Raw genomic sequence first — 22,316 nt, forward strand, 5'->3', positions numbered from 1 at the left:
GACGCGTTGTTGATCTCAACCTCGTCCATAGACTAAACAATGAACCTGGCCTCCAGGTTACTGATACTCCGATAACAAGAGGCTACTGGACAATAACACTCCGCTGATGCGTGTCCCCCTTTTATCGGTGGGTAATTGGAGCATCTCTAAATACATTTTATATGGAAATTATGCCCGAGACTGCAGTACAATATCATTAAAAACAGTATGACAAGCAAACTCTGGTCAAACTTTGCCTGACTGTGAATAATTTTTACAACCAATTAATTAATGACCTAAAGAGGTCTAGAGGCAGGAGCTCGAGGGTCTAATTTGTTATCTTTGGTCGACTAATGTGCACATGAAGGGAAGTGATTAATGTGGGAGCAACAAGGAAGTTTTTGGTGGGAGGACCAGTGGTGAGATTTGGTGGGGTTTAAGTAGAATATCAATTAACCCCACGTCGGTCGTATAATGAGGACGAAGTCACAACCAGCAGGCACAGTCTTTCATGTCCTTGCTAATACCCCCTGGAAAAAAGTGTCCTTCCCTTTTATGTGATGACTGACAATGGTATCATAGAGACCCAGGGCCTTCATTACCTCAAAGATAAAGCACAAATAGTAGATTATTTGTTTGCAGGTCACTCTAAACTGTTACACCGGGTTCATAACGCCCATGAGCCGCACGTGCCTCACTGTAAAGACTCCTGTTGCGCCAATTTGCTTTTTTCACTTTCAAAGATTCATTTGCGATAACAGAACCACAGTTCCATAGTTCTGCAACAATCATCAGTACTCATTGGAGGAGGTCCGTGTCAGACTTGTTTTGAAATGTTGAATACGTGCCCGTGCTTGTTATTCAAATTCCAATAGTTCAAACTAATAATATGCATATTTCAATAAATTTTCAATTGAGAGATTAGGCCTACGTTTACTCAGGGCCTTGGGTTATGAAAAGGGCTCACTTTTGATATTTTGGTTTAAAATGCACAAAAGAAGCAGCAGACGAGATCTATGTAAATATTGTCCTCGGGACAACACACGATTCGTCGGTTGGAAAAAGAGGACGCATTGTGTTCCGTTGTGTTGATAACCATAACTACAGGGTGCGCTTTGACCCCAGCTTTTGTTATGTTTGGTAATTTAGTGGGGCGACAGCGACGCGCATGACTCAATCTCAAAATTCGTGAGATCCACATTCACAATATTTTATGTTTGCGTTGCCATACAAGCAGGCGACGCGGGTATGCACATGTTGAGTATGATGGGTATGATAAAGTCTGACTGTGACATTATGTTACTGGTTTGGAAGAATCTCTTCAAGGATCTCCATTATATAGAAATGCCACAAAATCTTTGGGGAAACCACCTATCAGTGCATAGATATCCGTATGAAATGAATGCGATGTATTCAGATTGCGTCTAATGTAACGAAGTCAAATATATGCTGTGGTTGTTCCATTGTCCGTCCATGTGAGATGATTACCACGGTACAACCAAATCAGTTGTCTTGTATCACCCATGTAGAACGCAAGTGTAATGTTGTCTTGTACAGCTGAAGGACCCTTTGAAGGTTGTGTCAATGTCTTCCCAACCTCAGATAACCAGCTGTCAGAGGTTGGTTGTCCCATTGTCCGTCCTTGTGAGATGATTACCACGGTACAACCAAATCAGTTGTCTTGTATCACCCATGTAGAACGCAAGTGTAATGTTGTCTTGTACAGCTGAAGGACCCTTTGAAGGTTGTGTCAATGTCTTCCCAACCTCAGATAACCAGCTGGAAGAGGTTGGTTGTTACGTCGGCTGTCCTGTAGTCTCAATCAGCCCAATAATGTTAACTTGTCAGAAAAACGTTTTGAAGGTTATGTAAAGGTCTTCCCAACCTGATCAGATAACCAGCTAGCAGAGGGCAGGGTCTATTCTACAGACCAAAGACTTTACCGACCTCGTTTTTTGGCTCTCACTTTTTTATTAGTGGAGATTTTCATGAAATCTAAAGTGATATTAGACCAGAAATGGAAACCAGAAACCTTGATATTGAAGAAATAAAAGTCTGTAATTCTAAATTCTAAATAAGAAAAAACAGACCAACTTCAAAGGCAAATTTCAAAGGCAGTTTCTGGTCTAATATCACTTTAGATTTCATGAAAATCTCCACTAACAAAAAAGTGAGAGCCAAAAAACGAGGTCTGTAAAGTCTTTGGTCTGTAGAATAGACCCTGCCCTAGCAGAGGCTGTTTGTTCCATTTTCTCTCCTTGCATGCAACAGACTCGAACCAGATGCAAATTCACAGTAAAACCAGCTAGGCGGTATATAGGCCTAACAGCGGTATGAATTGACAATGGGGCATCTCATTGTAACTGCTATACTACCACAATGGAAAGACGGGTCCTTTCCAGGTCCAGCAGGCAGGATACCGGGGAGGGATATCGGACAACACTTGGAAAAGAGACTGATACCTGGGCTGGGGACTAATAGCAGGTGTCCCTCAGTATATAGCAGTGCGTGCGGGTCTCAAATGACGCCTGGCAGCCTAACAATTAAAGCGTACGCAAATTGCCCGGGCATATTGGTCTCATCGGGCGACAATTCAGACCTCTGGCTAGCTCCTGTCGATGACTACACCTCCCCTCCCCATACACTGCAACGGGGGCGTACAGTCGGTGGGTCATTTTTAAATGGGCCACTTGGTAGGGTACATCCTCGGCACGAAGACAATACATGTAGTCGGCATTCGGTTGCTTTGTAACAAATCTAAATCACATCAGCGACAACTACGACCATTCATTGGCAAGTTACCAGAAAATCCGAAGTGGACTGTTGACAACTTGGCAACTAAACTCAGTGTTTATACTATCTTATTTACTGTCAAGATCAACAATGAGTGCTTCTAGCGAACCTTCGGATTCTGGACATCAGACCCAAGCTGCTCCAAGACATGAGAAACTACGGAGTGAAGTGTAAGTCGTGTTTACTGTGGTCATGTCTTCACTGTTGACTGTACAGTGTTACAAGTGGCCTGAGTGGGGCCTACAATAACACTGTGAATACAATACAATAACACTACATACTACAATACTAGGTTAGTGCTATCCTCTTCTTCCTTCGCTCACTGACACACTACACAGTCTTGCTTCATTTCCAGTTTCTACACCAGTGACTGTGTTCACTAATCACACTACATAAATACATGTCATGAGATGGTTCCATGTCATGTCATGCATGGACGACATGGACTATGGTTCCATCGGATGGAACCATGACATGACATGACATGGAACCATGACATGACATGACATGGAACCATGACATGATATCCATGTCATGTCATGACATGAGATGAGACATGACATAAAAGTTAAAACATGAAAAGACAAAATTATCTGATAGTGAATAGTGATATTTCATGTGCATGAAATGTGAAATTAACCTGAGACTTCTCAAAGCTGACAGGGGCTGATGTTTCTAGTGGGCCACTGACCAGTAGTATTGTTAGGAAAAACAGTGGGTGCAGGCTACCTGGTTACAAACAATATTGGTCTGGAACAGGACAGATTGCCAAACATAAATGTGTGGATGGTAGTGTGTTGGTTTTGACTGAGTGACCCTTTAGCCAAGTAGTTTTTTCATGTCACACGTGTTAGGTTACAAGGTTATTTGATTGGTATCATCTTGAAAGACACATTTATGACAGTTTTAAGTTTTAACCTATTTTGATAATTTGCCCCAAATGTATTCATTGATTATGAATTCCCTAGTCCTGGACTGGAGAACCTAGGTCATCATAATGTATCAAGTCTGTGAGTGTGGTGTGACCTCTCCTCGAGACAATGGTTTTCCTGAAGCAGTACCATTTTAAGAATATCTATGCAGAGGGTGTTGCTGTTATACTTCCAAGTGTGCACAAAGAGTTGATAGAAGTTCAGTCAAATTTTCTGTTTTAGCAAAGATCTGCGGTCTGTACAGGAACTCTGTAAAGGACACTCCTTAATTTGTCTAGTCAGTAGCCACTGGCACTGAACCACAAAGTTGATATACTAGTTTTACTGGATCTGTATGTTTCTATTTTCAGGTATTCCTATGAAGAAATTCAGATAATTGTTAACTTTTTATTTGAGAGAACAGAACAACGCCCGACATTCGGTATAATATGTGGCTCAGGACTTGGTGGACTTGCTGATATGATCACAGAGCGAGAAATGTTTCCTTACAACAAAATCCCTGGATTCCCAGTCAGCACAGGTACTACAAATTTTAGATATTGATAAAATAAAGCATTCTGAATTACTGGTTTTAAGTGATTTGAGAAGTGAGAATGTTCTTTTGATGGTTATGATCTTTAAAAAAATGAAACCAGACATGGAACGGGTAAGTGTGGTGGGCAGACATATAAATCATGTCAGTTGGACCATTTTGAAATAAACTTTTACTTTCGATTGCAATGTCCTGTCCTGTCTCTTGCTGGAAGATTTATGGACTAGCTTCTACAGCCTGGGCATTTCTGACTGGTGCCAATGATCTATAGCTGACAAAGAGATCTGCCTGAAAAACCAGGGACCTATTGACTGTTACAGCTGTGAGTCCAAACCATTAGATCAAAGCGGTTTATGTGGTCCGCTGCACTAAATGTATCGCTCAAAAGCATTCTCGGATGATCAATTTCAGTTTGAATAACAGAACTTCCTTTTCACTAACATTTGGATAGCATACAATTTTATTCTTCCAGTGTGTTAACTGACCTTCTTCAGTAGAACACTTATCATCTTGGAATAAAGATATATTGTAAATAAGAGTATCTGAATGAAGTGTCCTCTCAAGACTCAAAATCAAAATGTTTTGAAGAAAACTGCTGCATAGCAATGTATGTGGTGTACCATGTCATAACGTCACACTCCTTTGTGTACAGTTTCCTGGTGAAGGAGGCCCACTGCCTATGTTGCCAAGTTCCCAGTTGGTGTTGGCCAAAGAATTTCTCACCTCATTTCATCCTTATTGCAATCCTTGGTGTGTAATATGACACCTCCCTTCCTCACTCTATCACATCTAATAGAAGTCGATAGAATATGAGTACTGGCAATTTTAAAACTAATTTAACTAATGGCAACTGCTTTCCATTTTACAACCTATGATTGAGGGAAAGGGGGGTACCCATCTGGCATCCCAATATAAAAATGCCTCTTCTAAAATCCCTTTTATCAGTTTCGGCCAAATCCTGATGCAGTTCTCTGCCCCTTTTGAAATGTCCAAAATCCTGCTTAAATAAGGATGTCTATTCTGACAATCTCAGCTGATTTTTTGCGTATTCTGTTGTTCCTCCCCTCCTCTGACTATGGGTCTAGAAGAAAAAAAAATCTGACTTGAAATTTTTCTCAAGATCTCGCTGTCCACCTTCACTCATGAAGTTTTTTCTCTTGTCCTCAGAGGGTGGTTCCACAAAGTAACTTCCTTGGTCACCTGCCTCCTGCTGTTGACATATAGATAAGTTCTCAAAGGCAGTGTCCTCTGAGTATTTACAAAGAAACTGGTGCTTTACTCATTGTGTTCTCGTTTTCAGTCCCTGGTCATGCTGGACGGCTGGTGTTCGGGAAACTGAAGGGAAAGACTGTGGTGTGCATGCAAGGACGCTTTCACCCGTATGAGGGTTATCCTATGATTAAGGTAAGAACGAGTGCTTCATAGCCCCAATTAATAACAACCCAAGTCAAAATGAGGCTTTTTTTGACACAATGTTGTAGGCCTACATTTAACCAATCTTTATATGTTATCATTGAGGAGTAGTATGTTAACAGGTAAACATACACTGTAAAGGCAATTTGTAGGCCTATTACTGGGGAACTCTTTGAAAGTGAGACAGTGTTGATGATCGAGGTGAACTGTGGTCAGAGACACAGGAGGGCCATTTTGGTATGAACACTCAGAGCAGGAGCTCAATGTTGGTCTTCAACTGGGGCATACTAATTGATCAGGAAAAAGATTTAGTCCATGAGGTAACCTGATAGAATAACCTCGAGAGCTGGAGTCTTGTTAAGATTATCAACAGTTTTTTTTGGGTCATGTTAATCAACATAACCGACAATACCACAAACACTGATTATGTAGTTGTTTTCTTTCAGTGTGCAATGCCCGTGCGCGTGATGTCACTGATGGGAGTGAAATGGCTGGTCGTAACGAATGCCGCCGGTGGCCTCCACCCTGATTATAATGTTGGCGACATCATGGTCATCAAGGACCACATCAACTTTCCGGGGCTTGCTGGCAACAGTCCTTTAATTGGACATAATGATGAGAGGTAACTAAAATGACTCTATCTCAGCAACAATACGCATTGTGAAAGGGAACAATATCTGCTCGTATATGAAACATAACTAAAATATGAAAAGAAATGAAATTAGGCTTTTTCAAGTTATTGGTCAAACTTCGATCAGTATGGCATGGGTTTTTTCGCTGCGCCATCTGTAGGGATTTATCAAAATCAGCATCCCATTGTCCAAAAATGTTACAATGCCACCTAATGGGGGGTGAATTTGCTCTTTTAGATTTGGCCTCCGTTTCCCATCGATGTCTGACGCGTATGACAGAGACGCTCGTCGGATAGCACTTGACATAGGAAAGAAATTAGGCTATAGTGACTTCATGCGAGAGGGTGTCTACTCAATGCAGGCTGGACCTTGTTTTGAGACTATAGCAGAATGTAAATTCCTCCGGACAATTGGAGCAGACGTCACAGGTAATTACACCTTTATTGGTTTCTTTTAAGGGTTATGCCTAACTATTCACCTGCAGTGTGAATTAATGCGATGGCCATATGAGCGGTATGGTCCATTAGTGAAATTGCTCATCCCCACATGAGAGCCCAGGTGTGAACCCAATGAGAACCAAGATTTTTGTCTTTGGATTTGACAGTGTGGGGTTTCAGGAAATTATATTCAACGGTATTCACAGTCCTTGGAATGAGACTTAACACTTAGATTCTGTGTCATATGAGTAGATACGCTAGTGCATGAGCCCATGGTGCTGTGTAAGAGCGACTACAGTGTTGGGGCTAATGAGGTACCACTGATGCATGCATAAAATATGGTACCACATACATGTATGCAGAAGATGTAAATTAGATGGCAGTCAGCTGATTTGAAGCCAGATTAGTAAATTTCATTCCTTTCCAGGTATGAGTACAGTACATGAAGTGATGGTTGCAAGACATTGCGGCATTAAGGTAGTGGGCATGTCGCTGGTTACTAACAAATGCGTTATGGACTATGATAATGAAAACCATCCAAATCACGAAGAGGTTTTAGAAACGGGACGTAAACGTGGAGAATGTATGCAACGGCTCACTGCGGCAATCGTGGAAAAGTTGAGCTGCTGATTAAATCTGGAGGCAAATGGATACTCAATTGGGGGAACAACTGTGTGTATAAGGCGTCTGCTCACCTTGAAGCTGACTAAGGAAGTTAAGACAACAGGAACCTATATGCATGGAGCGAGGATGGTCTTCCGTGTTTAGAATGCAAATAGATACTTCATCTGATACTTCCGCTTGTTGTAAAATCATGTGATGTCAGAAAAAAAGTATTGTTCATGTTGTGAAATAAGCAGTTCTGACCACGCGGTTGCTGAATGTCGTCGTCTATCATTTGAATAAAACTGCCTATTGTTATATCAGATTAATTAAACGATATCTCTTTTCTTGCTTATTGCTAAAAACTTGAGACCATTGATCACAGCGCTATGCATGGCTTGCAGCCAGATCTATTATGGGTTGATTGTTCAAAACACATATGATATTGGCGTTGACTGGGTTCACATACACATTATCTGTTAGTGGGGGACATGGATTGATTTGCTTTAAACGGTCATGACCCTCACAGATCTTTCTGCTGCTATTAGGGCAGATAGTAAGACACCATCAGTCACTTCATTTGGTAGACTCAATTCTTAAATGATACCAGTTTAGGGTCAACATTGGCAGAATTTACAGTCGATACTTTTGCCCTCTACTTACTGTGATCAGAACTGTAGGATCATTGATATCTGTCATGTGTTTATTGAATGGTTTTAGACCTAACTGGTGTTAGGGATGTTTGGTGAGTATTGTTACTTGGGCAGGCCCAAACTTAGAAATTGACAGAGCTGGTTATGGGTCCACTGACTGTCTGATGACCTTCTGTCAAGGTCCTTTCAATGTCTTTGCATGGTGTTCATGCCTTACACAGCTGTGACCGTGTTAACTTCATGTATCAGGCATCTTCAGGCTGGGATTCATTGTTTAAATCATTATAACGTGTAGAATGTATCTGGTGATAGGGTATACGGTTGGTAGCACCCCCGCATAGACTAACGTATGGAGAACACTACATGAGTACAACCTCTCTATTGTGGACACCCATGGGACTGGGCGTTGGTGTCATGTGTATGAACACGGGGGGTCGTGAAGCCTGCATATTACATATTCCATTTAATTGTAAATATTAACTATTTCAAATAATATGATTCCATTTATATGCAAACTTGAAATTACTATATTGTAATACCTTGTGGCATGACTAGTGGAACATATTAATTCGACAACATTGATATATGCAGGTTGTGTTCATATGCTACACACTACATAGACAGCGTACATCCTTAATGAGTTGTATAAAAGTATTTGATTGAGCTACTACACATCGTCTGCAATTCGTAGTAGAGAGATGTCCGCCCTACAGAGGTTTTGGTTGAAGCAAATGACTTTGAAAAAATCGGGACTGAACGAACATGTCCGTACTGTGGAGGTGTCCGCCTGGCAGAGGTGTCCGCAAGGGGTGGTTCTACTGTCCTTACGTATTGCCCAGACGCATGAAACTGCAAACTGGCCCATTTCAGCTCTTCCCCAGTCCAAATCACAAACAGTTGTTCCTGGCTTGAAAATTCAAACTAAGCAATTTTAATCGAGGACCCCAATGAATTAGAGGAAATAGATAGAAGCTTCGTATTCAATAGAATACTGTATTCGTCTTTCATCCCAGTAAGTGATTGCAATGCTGTGTATATAAATGTTGTACAGTATATGAATAGTTGTATAAGAATAGGGATACATAAAGAGGACCATAGTTGTATGAAGTCAATGTCTGACCAGTATTCTTCCTACTGGTTGTGTAAAACATCTTATTTGTTTAGTGAAAAGTTATTGCTTCAGTTGATTCTCTTGAAGTTGTAGATTTGTACAGTGTTGGGTAGTGATAAAATCTTGATCTCTATTATCAAGTATTCATGAAGACTAGACTTTTTTTTCCTTGCTATTATCAATCAATATTACACATCAAGAGAGGTATTGAGTCCTCAAATTTATGTGCTATAGGCAGGAGCCAGGTAGGCCAGATTAAGTTACACAAAGCTGCTGTTGGGGGGGGGGGGGTCTCTCCTCTCTCACAGTATATCGAAACTACTCACGTTTGACTATGTATGATGATCAGTATACTTATTGTATCAAGCAAACCATACTGAAGACTTCCAATTTGACCCCCCTCCCCCCAGCTTCTAGCCTTGGTCCTCATTCAACACTATTGTATAAGGAGAATAAGGAAGTTAGAATGGCAAAGAGTTCTAGATTTGTCTGTTTTGTATAAAGGAATGTACATGTAGTTATAAAAATGAAATCATGTAGACGACCAACACTTCTGCCCCAAGCTCTTAGGGCTTGCCAAGCGTAGGCCACTTGCATTATTTGGTCAGCATTTTTTCATTGTATGAATGTGCTAGCTTTTGGTATAAGACCACAACATCATGTTATTTTCACCTACATTTTATTATTGTGCTGTTTGTTATAATGTTGAATAATACTACTTATACTACATAATACATTTTATGCTTGGTTTTCTGTTAAATCAAACACTTACGTTGCTCAGGGTTGTATACCTGCATAATCGATAACAAGGCTATTATCAGTTATCAGGTAAAGGCTGAAGGATTTTTTTCTGCTGAGAAGTGAGTGTGAGCTCTCTACTCATTGATGGATCCTTTGGTTGCTCAGCCACAGATAGGAACCAAATACAAACCACCAGGATTCTAGTCCCATTGACGGCTGAGAAGAGCCTGGATTTCTAGCCTGGCCTTGCGTTGGAATGATCCCCTTGTTAGATACATTGGGCCCCAAGTTCTGGACAATAACACTTTCAATTGTAGGGTGAACCCCTTATTCACCTTGATAAAGTAAAAACTCACTAACCGGAATTGTACACAAATCCTATTTTATTTCTGCTTCACTGATAAAAGTATGTACAATGTATATCTATTATCTGCAGGGTACCACTCTAAAATTAGAATTATGTATATACAGGGTGGCCCAGAATTATTTTCCTTTGGACAATAGAATTCTATTGTGTATCCATTGTGTGAGGGAAAATAATTCTGGGCCACCCTGGAGTGTCTTCCCTGACTGTTTTGAACGCGTGGAGCCATCACCTTTGAAACGGCGCCATCTCAGGCTGCCAAGTTCAAAACAAATTTGAAATCATTCCAAACAGCTCCATGAATCATTTGAACTACCATACAATGCATTCAGATGGCTCAAAAACCATTTAAAATGCATAATGGAACTATGTAAATATGGCTTTTTAAAAAGCATCCAACTTAATTGGTGGCTGTGCCAAAAACTTGATGAACAGTGGTAGGTCCGACGCGTTCAAATCAAATGCCAGGAAAAACACTGGTTTTGACTTAGATAATTTATAGAATAAAGTTGTTCCTGATACCATCAGGATTGATTGTTTTTTGTGACCCCCTGTACTCGATATTTCACTTACTACGATTTTGCAATAATTTCTCTTGTTTATTCCAAATCGAATAAATCGTTATAATCTAACAATCCGTATAAATAAACTTGTAATATTTCAAACCAATCAGTCATGTCCAATGTTTTCATCAAATGACTCTTTCAAGGCAGCCGCTGAATGAGAAGCCAGAAGAGACTGTAAAACCGGAATGCTTCACACACCCTTTTTTTCACATCGACTGTCAATCGCCGAATGGCAGCAAAACTAAAATCACTCTTACGGGGTTGTCAATGCTCAGTTAAATGAATAAGTTACAATTTGATGACACCCTGAAATAAAATAAAGTGCACTGGTATGACACCACAGCCAAAGATGTGTTTAACATTTCACCAATGGAGTCAGTCAGATTCAGTCCGTTCCAAGGCAATGCAATCCTACCCGATGAATTCCTTATGTAACTTGATCAGCACATCCCCGTGACATGCGAGTGGATGACACCAACACCCCAACACTTTCCCTGTCAACTCGTGCAACTGTCCGACAAGTTTCTCCCGGGCATACTGCTCAAACCTCTGACAACATTCCTCCCTTGAGTAAGTCTGCATATTGAATGGGTTGCCCCACTTTTCACCGCCAGGCTTTGAGTAGCTGGGCACCATCTTGTGTAAGTTGCGTCCAACGTAGACATGATTATCGTCCTCCAACCAGTGCGCCAGGTCGCGGTACCCCAACTTGATGAGATTGGCTTTGTTGATATTCTCCACTCGCATTGTCTTCCTCCATTTTGTGTCGATCCGTTTTCGTTGCTGAAGTCAGAATAATAAGATATGAGTTTTATTTGAACTTAAACATCATTGTAAATTCATCAATAGGACTCCAAGTATTTTCAGACCCCTCACCATGGTATCAAAGTACAGCAATGCCCATATTTTCTACACCCCTTTCCCCATGTGTATGTACGAAAAAAAGGACCCCCACAGTTTGAAAATGTCGTTGTCAGTAGAAGTGGAGATCAACTCTTCAACCAGCTACTGAAGCCCGAATGATTATTGTAAGGGACCAACTGGCCAGGTTGATCCCATTACAAGCCCACTTCTTATATGAAGACTGTGTCCAACTCCATGTCACAACCTGCCTTGCCATCGAGGGAGGTCCACCCAACAACATGAGAACAAAGTCACAATCAAACCTCATTGCCTTGTCTCTGTTCAGCTTTGGGCTCAGATTTTGTGACTTGAGGAACTGTCTCATATCGCACCACTGATCATTGCTACCACCTCTTTCTAATCAAGAACCTCATTCGCCAAGAAACCATTTCCTCCAGTTTCAAGTCTACTGAAGCTCAGGAGGAAGCCAAGTCTTGTTTGTGGACAGCTTGGACATACTACCTCCACATCTTCCACTAAGGTTTCTTCCAGACACTCGCATCGGGGAAAGATGCGACAAAAATCATGACACTCAACTTTAGAATAATCCTCGCCATGCATTCACAAAAATAAAACACTGGCAAACTTTTGACGGTTTACTTCATTGATTTATCAATAAAAGGAGCAAAAAGTATTTTTCAACTTTTATTATTTTCCAACATGCCAGGCATACAAGTAAGTTGATAAAACAGAAATTCATATTGCCTGTGGCATAAGACAAATACATGTAACTTGGCAATTTTACGATAAAAAGTTGTGATTGATGACACAATCCTAACTCAGTGACAACCCCGAGAATACACGAGTCTTCGACGCTGAGATATGTTTACACTTTCCAAAATCAGAATAATCTCTCAAATATCTAAATGTTTTGAAGACGCTTTCATCAAAGTTGACAAGACATTTTATTTCTATGGCTCGTTGCTGATCCATTGGACCCCATTCCCTGTAGTTGACACTATACAACTCTCAGGAGCTTATGTGCATCAGTTCCCTGTAGGCGAGGTTGTGTCCATGAGACAGTTGGTAATATAGACATGATCAGCTTTATCCATAGTGTTCAACTGTACATTTTAATGAGATATCTATAGTCTTAATGAGTTCATATGATTCTAATTAGCATGTGCTTCTCAGCGCCTTCTCCGCTCACGACTTCTGCTCCTCGAGTGTCGTCTTGTTCGCTCTCGTTCTTTCTCTCGTTCTCGTTCCTGAAAGTCAACAACATAGAATCAATGATGGTTGTCAATCAAGGAGAAGTGGGGGACGTGCAGATGTCGTCATCACAGCAAGACGCCATTTTGGACAGAGGCGCTGTTCACACGCCGTGGCACGCATTGTAGGGGACGTCAGAAGGGTCAGGGCCATGGAATGTTGTCCAAAATGGCTGCCTGAATGACGAATGTTCGCTATAGTCAGCCTCAGAAGTGAATGTCCACATCCTTTTGAGATGCTATGCAAAAAGAGGCGGATTTCTTCAAAGTTTGTTTTATTTCATGCTTATTTTTGGACCAAACACACATTGCACAAGTCTTTGAAAATTTTGAGTGGTCAAAAGCGGGGTCGTTTTTTTCTTGAGAAATTTGGAAGATATACATGAAAAAATACAAACCTGAAGATTTCATCGAAAGTCGACAAGAAATAAATGTGTCTGTGTGAAAATGTACACAAAAATAATGTACACGAAAACAGGTCTTACACTAAAATGTACTTTATTTCTTGCAGAGTTAGCCTGAACGTTGAATCGGGTCCCAAAATTAGATTTCATAAAATCCAAACTTTGAAGAAATCGGCTCAATGATTTGCACTCGACTCAAAACCCCAGCTCCTTGCTGGTTTAAAACAGAGTCATGAGACCAATACAGTATAGCCAATCGGGATCTAACTGTAGTGGCACACAAGGAGAGCTCACACAAGCTTATACAGTTGATGAGGAAGAACTTACTGCCATTTGTTCCCGCTTCCTCCTGTCGAGTCTCTCCATCTCTCGTTTCTTCCTCTCCGCATGCATCCTTTCCTCCAACTCCTGTCGTCTCTTGTCTCGATCCAGCGCCTCCTGGATGCGACGACGCTCACCTTCTAGAGCCTAAAATGGAGCGAGACGGAAGTCAAAACAAGTTCCAAGCAATATGATATACCCATCCCTACAGACCAGCATCACAAGACCATGCCCTCATACTTATTGAAAGATGCATACCTGTCTGGGAAAAATTCAAGCATGCCAGGAGAGAAATTCGACAGCAACAATCTGTATCACAGTATGTTGAGACTGAGAGAAGAATGGAATTATTGGGCAAATACAGCTAATAACTAAGTCAGAAAGACATAGCTGTCTGGTTACCTGTTGCTCTGTGAGTGGGAGCCAGTAGACCGATGGTGTTGCCTTGGTCTTCCTGAACAGATCATCGAGCAGCTTGGCTGGCGGCTCCTCATCCTGAACCTTCTTCTCCTTACGCTCCTTCCTCTCTTTCACGCGACTCTCTTTCGGCTGCCGTTTGGGTTCTCGTGACCTTGACCTGTCGCGAGATTTCACTCGTGGACTCGGTGACCTCTGCACGACCTTTGCACGATCCCATTCCCGGCCGGATGGCCGTCTTTCTATTGGTGGCTCACGGCGATTACGCTGATCCATGTCGCGCTCTTTCTCCCGCCGTTCTCGCTCACGATCTCTGACGGCAGCCTCATTTGGAACCTCTCTTTTGATTGGCTTATCAGCATCCTGGAAATTTTCAAGCTGCAAAAAACAGATTATAGATGAAATCATTGGACACACTGACGATGATATCATAAGACCTTCTTGTCCATTGGTGCTGGTAACAGGAGTTCCCCATTAGAATCTCCACACAATAGCGGGCACAGGGGAACTACAGTACATGCGCTTCTATTGTTCAATCAAGTATGAAGAAGGTTTTAGAAAATTAACAATTGCCTTATTCCTATTTTTTGCTATATTTCTCATCAGATCTGACTGAAGTAAATAAATCAACTGAAAATCAATTTGTCGAGATTTTCAATTGCCAACTCACCTCTGCCTCTGTGGAGAAGTCAACACTGAGATTCTTTGGATTAGAAAGCGGCCATTTTGTGTTGTGTAATGCTTGTCTAGTCTTCGAGGCGTCCAAATCAGTTTCATACTGAAAATGAAACAATGAGAGAATTTAGATCAATTTGATGCATGGAGAGCTGAACACTTTTTGTGACCCAGCACACTAAATTGGGTAGAAAGTCGCCCTTTGGACATACAGATTTATCCACATGTTCATACAGCTTTGGTTTAGGCTTCATTTTGATATCACTCCCATTTGATATCTTTTGTGGTGCTCGAGATATTCATAAATATGTGCTGAAAGAAACCACAATGTCTGGGCTAGCAAACACATCTTTCAAACTCTGCAACTGTAGATGTTCAAATAAAGACAATGATGTTATCCCGAACAAGGTCCTCCCATGGGTTTAAAAGGGTTAAAATAATATTTACCATGACAAGACAGTGACTCTTAATCTTATCGATCCAGAAGCCGCCCTCGGTCAGCTTGCCTGTCCTCTCCAGAAGCTCCTTCAGCTGCCGCAGTGTGAACGGTCGCACCAAGTTTCTGATGTGGATGACACGGCTGGTCGGATGTTTTGGTGGCGACGGTGACCGGCGTGCCTTCTGGGGTTCGTCTGCCACCACTAGAGGCTTACTACGACTGAGTTTACGGATGATCTGTGGTGGAGCTGAAGAAGAAAGAAATAGATAAGTATCACCTGGTTTATTTAAACTTTTCCCTGCCAGACTTAGGATATACTCGCCTCGTCATATTTTGACCCCCCCCCCCCCAAGATACCTAAGTATTGGTCTACTTCAAGTTGCTACAGCTCAAAAGGTACATGTATTAGATTAAGACTCTTCATGTAAATCTCACCCAATACAAATACCATATTTGCTCAGAAAATACTGACATTAGCAGCAAAGCATTGATTGACTGGATTCTTGTGTTGGCTACAGCTTGAAGTCTTAAGGAACCTGATTAAATCTGCCCATATATTTCTTACATTTGACTTTGGGTTCAACGTCAGGTATCTCCATATCTTCCTGCACCTTCAAATGATCCTCCTCAGCCAGTACTTCACGTCTGTCTTCACTGCTGACAACCTGCAAACAGAGAATGAGACAAATCGATTGACTGCCATGAAGTAATACGGGGGCTTCTTTTAAAGGTATTTTAGGTCAGGGAACATTTAAAGTTTCCGCACATCGAATGAAATTTGATGACGACCAATTCGACGTACCTGTGTGACTGTCCTCCTGATCTTCATATCCTTGTGCTCATCGTCATCATCCCCGTCATCTTCAGCCTCTCCATCCTCCTTCTCATGGTCTGACGCAGCCTCTTCCTTCACCACTTCTACCTCTGCTGGTGTGTCCACGGCCAAGATTGGCTTCACATCAGGAATCAGACCCTGAAAGGTTACAAGAATATTCTAAAACATACTGAATAGCTAGAGTTGTTGATGTGTCCATATTGAACGACAACACAAAATAGATGGGCTGAAACAAATTCCTTGGCTATGGGTTGCCTGTAAAATGGCAGCCAAAACTAAATGGGACAGAACAAAATGGTTTGTGCGTATAAGTAAGACAAACCTTTAGAGATTCGGACGAGATCGATATTTGTCTCTTGGGTGAGACCTTGCGACCGCCCCAGCGGCGTTTCCTCGGTGGCCGAGGCTCCTGCTTCAAATCCTCTTCCTTCCTTTCAATCTCATCAGTCTCCTTCACATCAAGAACATCCGCTGGAAACAAAACACAATATGAATAACTTTATGCAAATCACTCAGGACAGTCCCAAGGATTCCAAAGAAACTGGAAATTTCTTTACTTTTTTCTCACATTTATGAAATTCGAGCTGTAGCAATACCACATTCATACTTTGGGGTTTTTATTATGTCACGTGATTAAGGCCTATTCAGTGAAAGTTTTCAGTATCTCGAAAATGTCCCAAGTCGTAATTTCCTTTACTTGAGGCCATACCACTGTTGCGCTGATGGAGAAAATATCAACATGAAGATGTGCGGTGTGTGTGGTTTGTGCAGAAGGTTCCGAGTCACAACACTAGTGGTTGCTGTTTGTTTGATATGGTGCGGCAGGTATAGGCTGAGGTTAGACCACTGGGGGGGTGAAATGAACTATCTGGCCCCAGTTACTCAAGTAAAGATATAAGTAGAAGATAGTGCAAGAGACAAATCTAATTCCATGTATTACTTGTGGTTGAGTTTGGCTGGCTGTCGTTGGACTCATCTTCTTCCTTCTCCTGCAAATAGACAACAAAGAGGACAATGTTAATGACGAGTTGTGGGATAAGCCATCACCCCTGTTTTCAAGCCTCAGAAGCATCCCACATTCAATCTGTTCAAATGTACTACCCAAGCAGTGACTTCATCAGAAGCAACATGAATTAAGTTCACTCAATATTTTTGTAGTTCTTATTTTTGAAACCATCCCCAGAAGGACGTTGCATTTGTACATTTAATGACCCCATTTATGTGGCCCGTCTGCCTCACGACCAATGAGGAATGAAAACTAGCGTGGTTTAGATGCTCAGAAATACTGCTAACAAGTCTAAGGATGACTTGGCCAAGTTATCACTCTACCCAGGTGGATCAATCACATTATACTTCACCAAATCTGGCACAGTACAGTCAATTTTAGTGCTGTTTTTAAAACTTTGTTAATACGGAAGCCAACCATGCCAATTTCCCCTCAATCACTGACAATGATACCAAAACCACGAAAAGGCATACAAAATGTGTGACATGTTGCAAGACGAAACCTGGTCGTTGATGTGGTTCTCCTGCTCGTATTAGCCTTGGTGTAACCTAGAGGGAATAAAGACGTCATCAGAGGGGGGCTGGGGCACTGGCTGCGCCTGATAGTAGGCGATGGCTGGCTGAGCCTCATGCTCTCGTTATTCTTCCACTCATCGGTAGGAGACTCTTTACGACTTCTGCTCCTAGCATGACAACACTTGTCCTGACCACATTTGACTTTCTAGAGTCTTTGCCATGTAAGTGGTTCAATGTTAGTTGTGCCTTCATTGCTGCTTTGGCCTACATGTACATGGTCGTTTTTTCTTACACTGCTGGTTTGGCCCACATTGCCACCTTCTGTCATGTTCAATAGCATTGTTTGACATGCCATGTACATGTGTATACGCTCTTATTTCCAGCAGAAGTGTCTGTGGCACATTTTGAGCACAGCATCGAGGAATTTGACAGAACATTGTCAAGTTTACAGCCCAAGTCCTTGTCATATTTTTGAGCACAGCATTGTGGAATTCGACAGAACTTTCTAAACAGTTTACCGGTGGAGTCTTTCGATAAGAATGCACAGTCGCACAGTATCCTTGGCATTGCGAAATTCGACACAACTTTCTAAACAGTTACCGCAAGAGTCTCTCAACAAGAATGCACAGTGTCTTTAGCGTATTTATGAGCACAGCATCGAGGAATTTAACAGAACATTCTCAAACATACTGGTGTCATTTAGATTGCGCATCCAATACAAGGTCCACAGAATAAGTAGACGTCCTGAACAATCATAATATCAGAAGTGTTTACGTTGCAGTACAGTGGTAGCGCGCTTGCATGGCAGATTTCTCAATCCATAGGAGTCGTATTATCAAAACAATATGTATGGAAGATCAACATTTAGCTTACTCCTCAAATGACCAAAGTTCACTCTCTACTAACATGATTACTAACAACCGTACAGACCAGCTCGGCTTTTCCTTCTGTGACATCCGATCCAAGTCGAACATTCATGTCTTTCACTACGCGCCTGTGGAGTGTTCATCGAACGAAAGATCGGTTACGAACAGACATAGTCTTGGTGGATCAGAACGTCCTCTTCTACATTGTATAAAGTTTGATGAAGTTTTCCTCCACAACGATACATGAATGGGTGAATTTTGGTGCCATTTTTGCATAATCCTGTCACGTCACCAAAGTGTATCTTAAATTCGTAGAGCAAAGATTGCAGTGTTCATCAGCTCATTCGTTTCCAACAATCTCAGAGTTCACTTATCAAAAACAAGATCTGATGCGAATAACAAGTCTGAGCAATAACAATCACTTGCGTAGCAATCTCTCAGTTTGTCACATGTAATCCTTCACCATCACATATCGTCTCCGCTCTCCAATCTGTGTCTGCTGACGCATTACTAACAAACACGATTTTTGATTGCGAGCTGTCTTTTCATGATAAGCCAGACGTTTAATTACAGACTAATCATCTTTCCATGACTAGTCCTCCCTCAGCTGGTAACCCAGTAGCTAACATCTGCCACGCATCTGGTCTGTTAGCACTGCAGTAGCTTCACACTAGTGTCAGTGCCCTCGCTGATATCACACCAGCCCAGTCGACGTCCCCTCATTGGAAGTACATGTTTGGCCAGCCACAGGCCCCGTCGGTAACTTATTCATGGTACAGGGGACATAGGATAATGCATAATGGGTAGATCAGTGCAGCTCTTCTCGTAATGTGACATCATCCCCCTGCCAGTTTCGCTGATTGCTATGTGTAGTGAAATACATTAACCAAATTAATTGAGGGAAGGAGCAGCAATTAGGTTCTTCACAAAACTGTCCTGGTAACTTTTTTGGTTTCTGGACTATTTGTAAACTACATACAAGTTAGTGTTATGTGATAATTTAGAAGATCACTTTGGGTCAAAACACAAGACCTGAGAATGAAATCCAACTTCACACAAAACACCTATACCTGAGGATCCATCCCGCCTCCCCACCCCCGCTGACATGGTAGTGTTGATAATACAGAAACAGAAGAGGCCTTGTTGAGTCGTCTATAGCTAAAACACAACCATAGCAGCTAGAAGCGCAGAAAGGAACAAAATACTGCGACTGTACTACTGCTCTAGTCTAACCATCACATGCTTCAGTAGATTTTCAACGATTTTAATTATGAAAAAAGGAGTTTCCAAACTTATATGTTACAATTTTCAATGATATGAAAAAATGGGACCCACTTGAATGCGTGATATTTGGAACATGCGATCAAATCCTTAAAGTAGGCCTAGATAATGCTCCTTCCCCCATGAAAGACATGTAGAGAAGTGTAACCCTCCTCAGCATTACCTGAACAATCCTTCGATCATCCTTCACACTTGTCACTGCAATTTGCTGATCTTCTTTGGAGCTATCGACCGTGATCCTCTTATCCCCTTGAGAATCCTCAATGGAAATCCTTCTCTTGGGGCTCTCTACTTCAACATCTTTTTCCTTCTGGGGGCTCCCGACGTCCATGTCTTCCTCTTCAACTTTAGGTTGTTTTTCGTCCTTAGTTGTATCTGCTTCAGGTTTTGAGGGCTCTGGCGCCTGTTTTTCCACAGCCTTTGGTTCTTTCTTCTTCTCCTTGAATGCCAGAGGGACGACAGTTTCAACATGGCTGCAAAGCAAAAGCAAAGGAAGATGAGATTTAAAACAGAATATTTTGTTACTCAGTGTAATAACTGGCAAGGGACAAAGCTTGTCACCATGACATCTTATAAAAGGTTGGTTGCATCTCTCAAACTTCCATGCTAACTGAACTTATACCACAAATGTATAGTCCTTTTTAGGCATAAACTAATGTTCTTGGCACCATTCTATGTGCTTAAGGTCTCATATCAGTAGCCTATGCTCTCCTTTAAACCCTGAGACTCCTCTGGGTATAAGGAAAACAACACAACTGATAAAGATATGAAGAAAATGTATGAACCTTCTCTCTGGTGATGCCATATCCATCCTGATCTTCAACTTGAGAGGACTGCGCTGCGCTGAGGATTCTTTCATCTCTTCAACTCGTGACGTGCCATTGTCCACACCCCGCCCCGGTTTTTCCATCTTCTTGGATGAACTCTGTTTCTTTGGTGATGGGGAGCCTGGAGCCGAGGATGAACTTGAAGACGCAGACCGCGACCTGAAAATATTTCAAACAGAAATACACGATCAACATCTTTTTGCCTAAAGAAGGACCCCCCATAGCAGACTTACTTATTTCCGATTTATAACTTTAGAATGAACAGTTTTGTGTGTGTGGTCCACTGTTAAATTTCTCTCAGGCATCTTTTCATTCTTGGTTCATGAACAAGTTTCTGTCATTTCTTCATTGCTGCCTTACCTTGACCTCGACTCGGAGTCAGAACTAGAACTTGACTTATCATCAATGCTTCGTGACCTTGAACGTGACTCTGACCCTGAACTTGATGAACCTGAAGAAGACCTTGATGATGAGTGGCCACGACCTGCATTTTGTTTTCTTCCTCTTTCTGAAAAAGATGTACAAATTTTAATTTTAATTTATTGTTGAATGCATGGAAATTGGAAGAAAGAAACCCGCTTTTGTGGGGAGATATTTTTGGGTCAATGGTCAAAGAGGGAAGGAGATTATTCGTCAACAGGAGCTGGACAATCAGATTCAGCAGGTCATTTACAATACCGTCCTTAGATCGGACCAATCATAGTGCTGCAAGCATTTGCTTGTAAAAGCAATATATAATCACATCAAGAGAGATATGGATTATAGAATGACCATGCCCTTGGAATCGGAGCCTTACCTTGGTGTCCATCGCTATCATCTCCAGACTCACTGCCTCGTTCTTTGAGAAGAGACTGAAAAAAGAAAGTAGAATCTATGAAAGAATGAGTTTACTTAAAATCAATCTTCAGAGCCGAAGAAAAATGCCTCATTCATTGCCTGCTACTTGATTGAGCCTGCTGAAGTAGTTAAGCCTACCCTTCTTGATAAACACAATCTTTCCTCCAGATAAACGTTCAATCTAATGTACAGTTCCCGATATGGACACAACAAGGTCCCACATGGCCTGGATACTAGGTCAATTTCAAACAGGCATTGTGTGTCAAGGCCACGAAGTGAAATTCGACCATGCACACCCAAGCAATGTACATACATTTCATAACACTTCCACCAGGAAGTTTATCAACTACAATTACAATAGCAGAAATGGCCTAAAGGTTCGACAAAGAGAAACCTGAGCCCAAATAAAACCAATCATGACTGTTGTTGCAATGCAGAAAAATGCAGAATGTAATGGTAGCTAGCCTATGTCATGATTGTAAATGTACATGATGCCCTATACGAGTGTATGCCAGCAGTGCATTTTCTCCATGCATTTTTATTTTTCCAGACCAAAAAATCTACTTTAGATTACTAGAGATTTCTCAGCAAAGAAAGCCTTTCTACCTCTGAAAGTCGTTGTACTAATTCTTTCTTAACTCCTGTCTTTGATAAACCCCTTCCTTCCAGTTCCTTTTTCAGATCAGCGACCCTGAGTTCGCCAATAGGCCTTCCACCGAGGACCAAAGAACCAGCTTCTCCGTCCGCCATGTTTAACGCTGGTTTTTAAACACTCTCGTTCCAGAAACAATTCTGTATAGAAAATACACAGAGATGTGGCTGTGATATTTTCTGGGGCCAGGTTTAGGGTAGCCAGTGCTCGTTGTCGTTTCGCTCCATGACCGTTTCGCCCTCAGTCGTTTCGCTCCAAATCGAAGTGGTTTCGCTCCAAATCGTAGTCGTTTCGCTCCTTGGGTCTCGCTAGGGAGTTTTTCCCAAATGTACGCGATGATGACGTGCCCCATTAACAGGACGTAACATCTA

At 41.7% G+C, this 22,316-nt stretch overlaps 2 protein-coding genes across 3 annotated transcripts; one reads left to right on the plus strand and one right to left on the minus strand.

The window, feature by feature from the left end:
* Positions 1-2,765: 2,765 nt before the first annotated feature.
* Positions 2,766-9,817, plus strand: LOC135496321 (purine nucleoside phosphorylase-like). Its single transcript, XM_064785581.1, has 6 exons — positions 2,766-2,942; positions 4,055-4,224; positions 5,537-5,640; positions 6,096-6,271; positions 6,519-6,709; positions 7,146-9,817. Exons 1-6 carry the CDS (start codon positions 2,863-2,865, stop codon positions 7,346-7,348), a joined length of 924 nt encoding a protein of 307 aa, XP_064641651.1. The 5' UTR covers positions 2,766-2,862; the 3' UTR covers positions 7,349-9,817.
* Positions 9,818-9,991: 174 nt separating this feature from the next.
* On the minus strand, positions 9,992-22,044 carry LOC135496320 (apoptotic chromatin condensation inducer in the nucleus-like). 2 transcript variants are annotated; one of them, XM_064785579.1, is made up of 14 exons: positions 21,900-22,044; positions 21,253-21,307; positions 20,817-20,964; positions 20,415-20,615; positions 19,793-20,102; positions 16,902-16,950; positions 16,284-16,432; positions 15,929-16,099; positions 15,692-15,791; positions 15,135-15,373; positions 14,683-14,790; positions 13,998-14,390; positions 13,602-13,742; positions 9,992-11,539 (listed from the first exon to the last, which is right to left on the minus strand). In XM_064785579.1, exons 1-14 carry the CDS (start codon positions 22,041-22,043, stop codon positions 11,168-11,170), a joined length of 2,580 nt encoding a protein of 859 aa, XP_064641649.1. In that variant the 5' UTR covers position 22,044; the 3' UTR covers positions 9,992-11,167. The 2 variants fall into 2 exon arrangements, with proteins under 2 accessions (XP_064641649.1, XP_064641650.1); XM_064785580.1 differs by lacking the exon at positions 9,992-11,539 and adding an exon at positions 12,292-12,867.
* Positions 22,045-22,316: the final 272 nt, after the last annotated feature.

Source organism: Lineus longissimus, chromosome 11, assembly GCF_910592395.1.
Source record: "Lineus longissimus chromosome 11, tnLinLong1.2, whole genome shotgun sequence".
NCBI lineage: Eukaryota > Metazoa > Nemertea > Pilidiophora > Heteronemertea > Lineidae > Lineus > Lineus longissimus.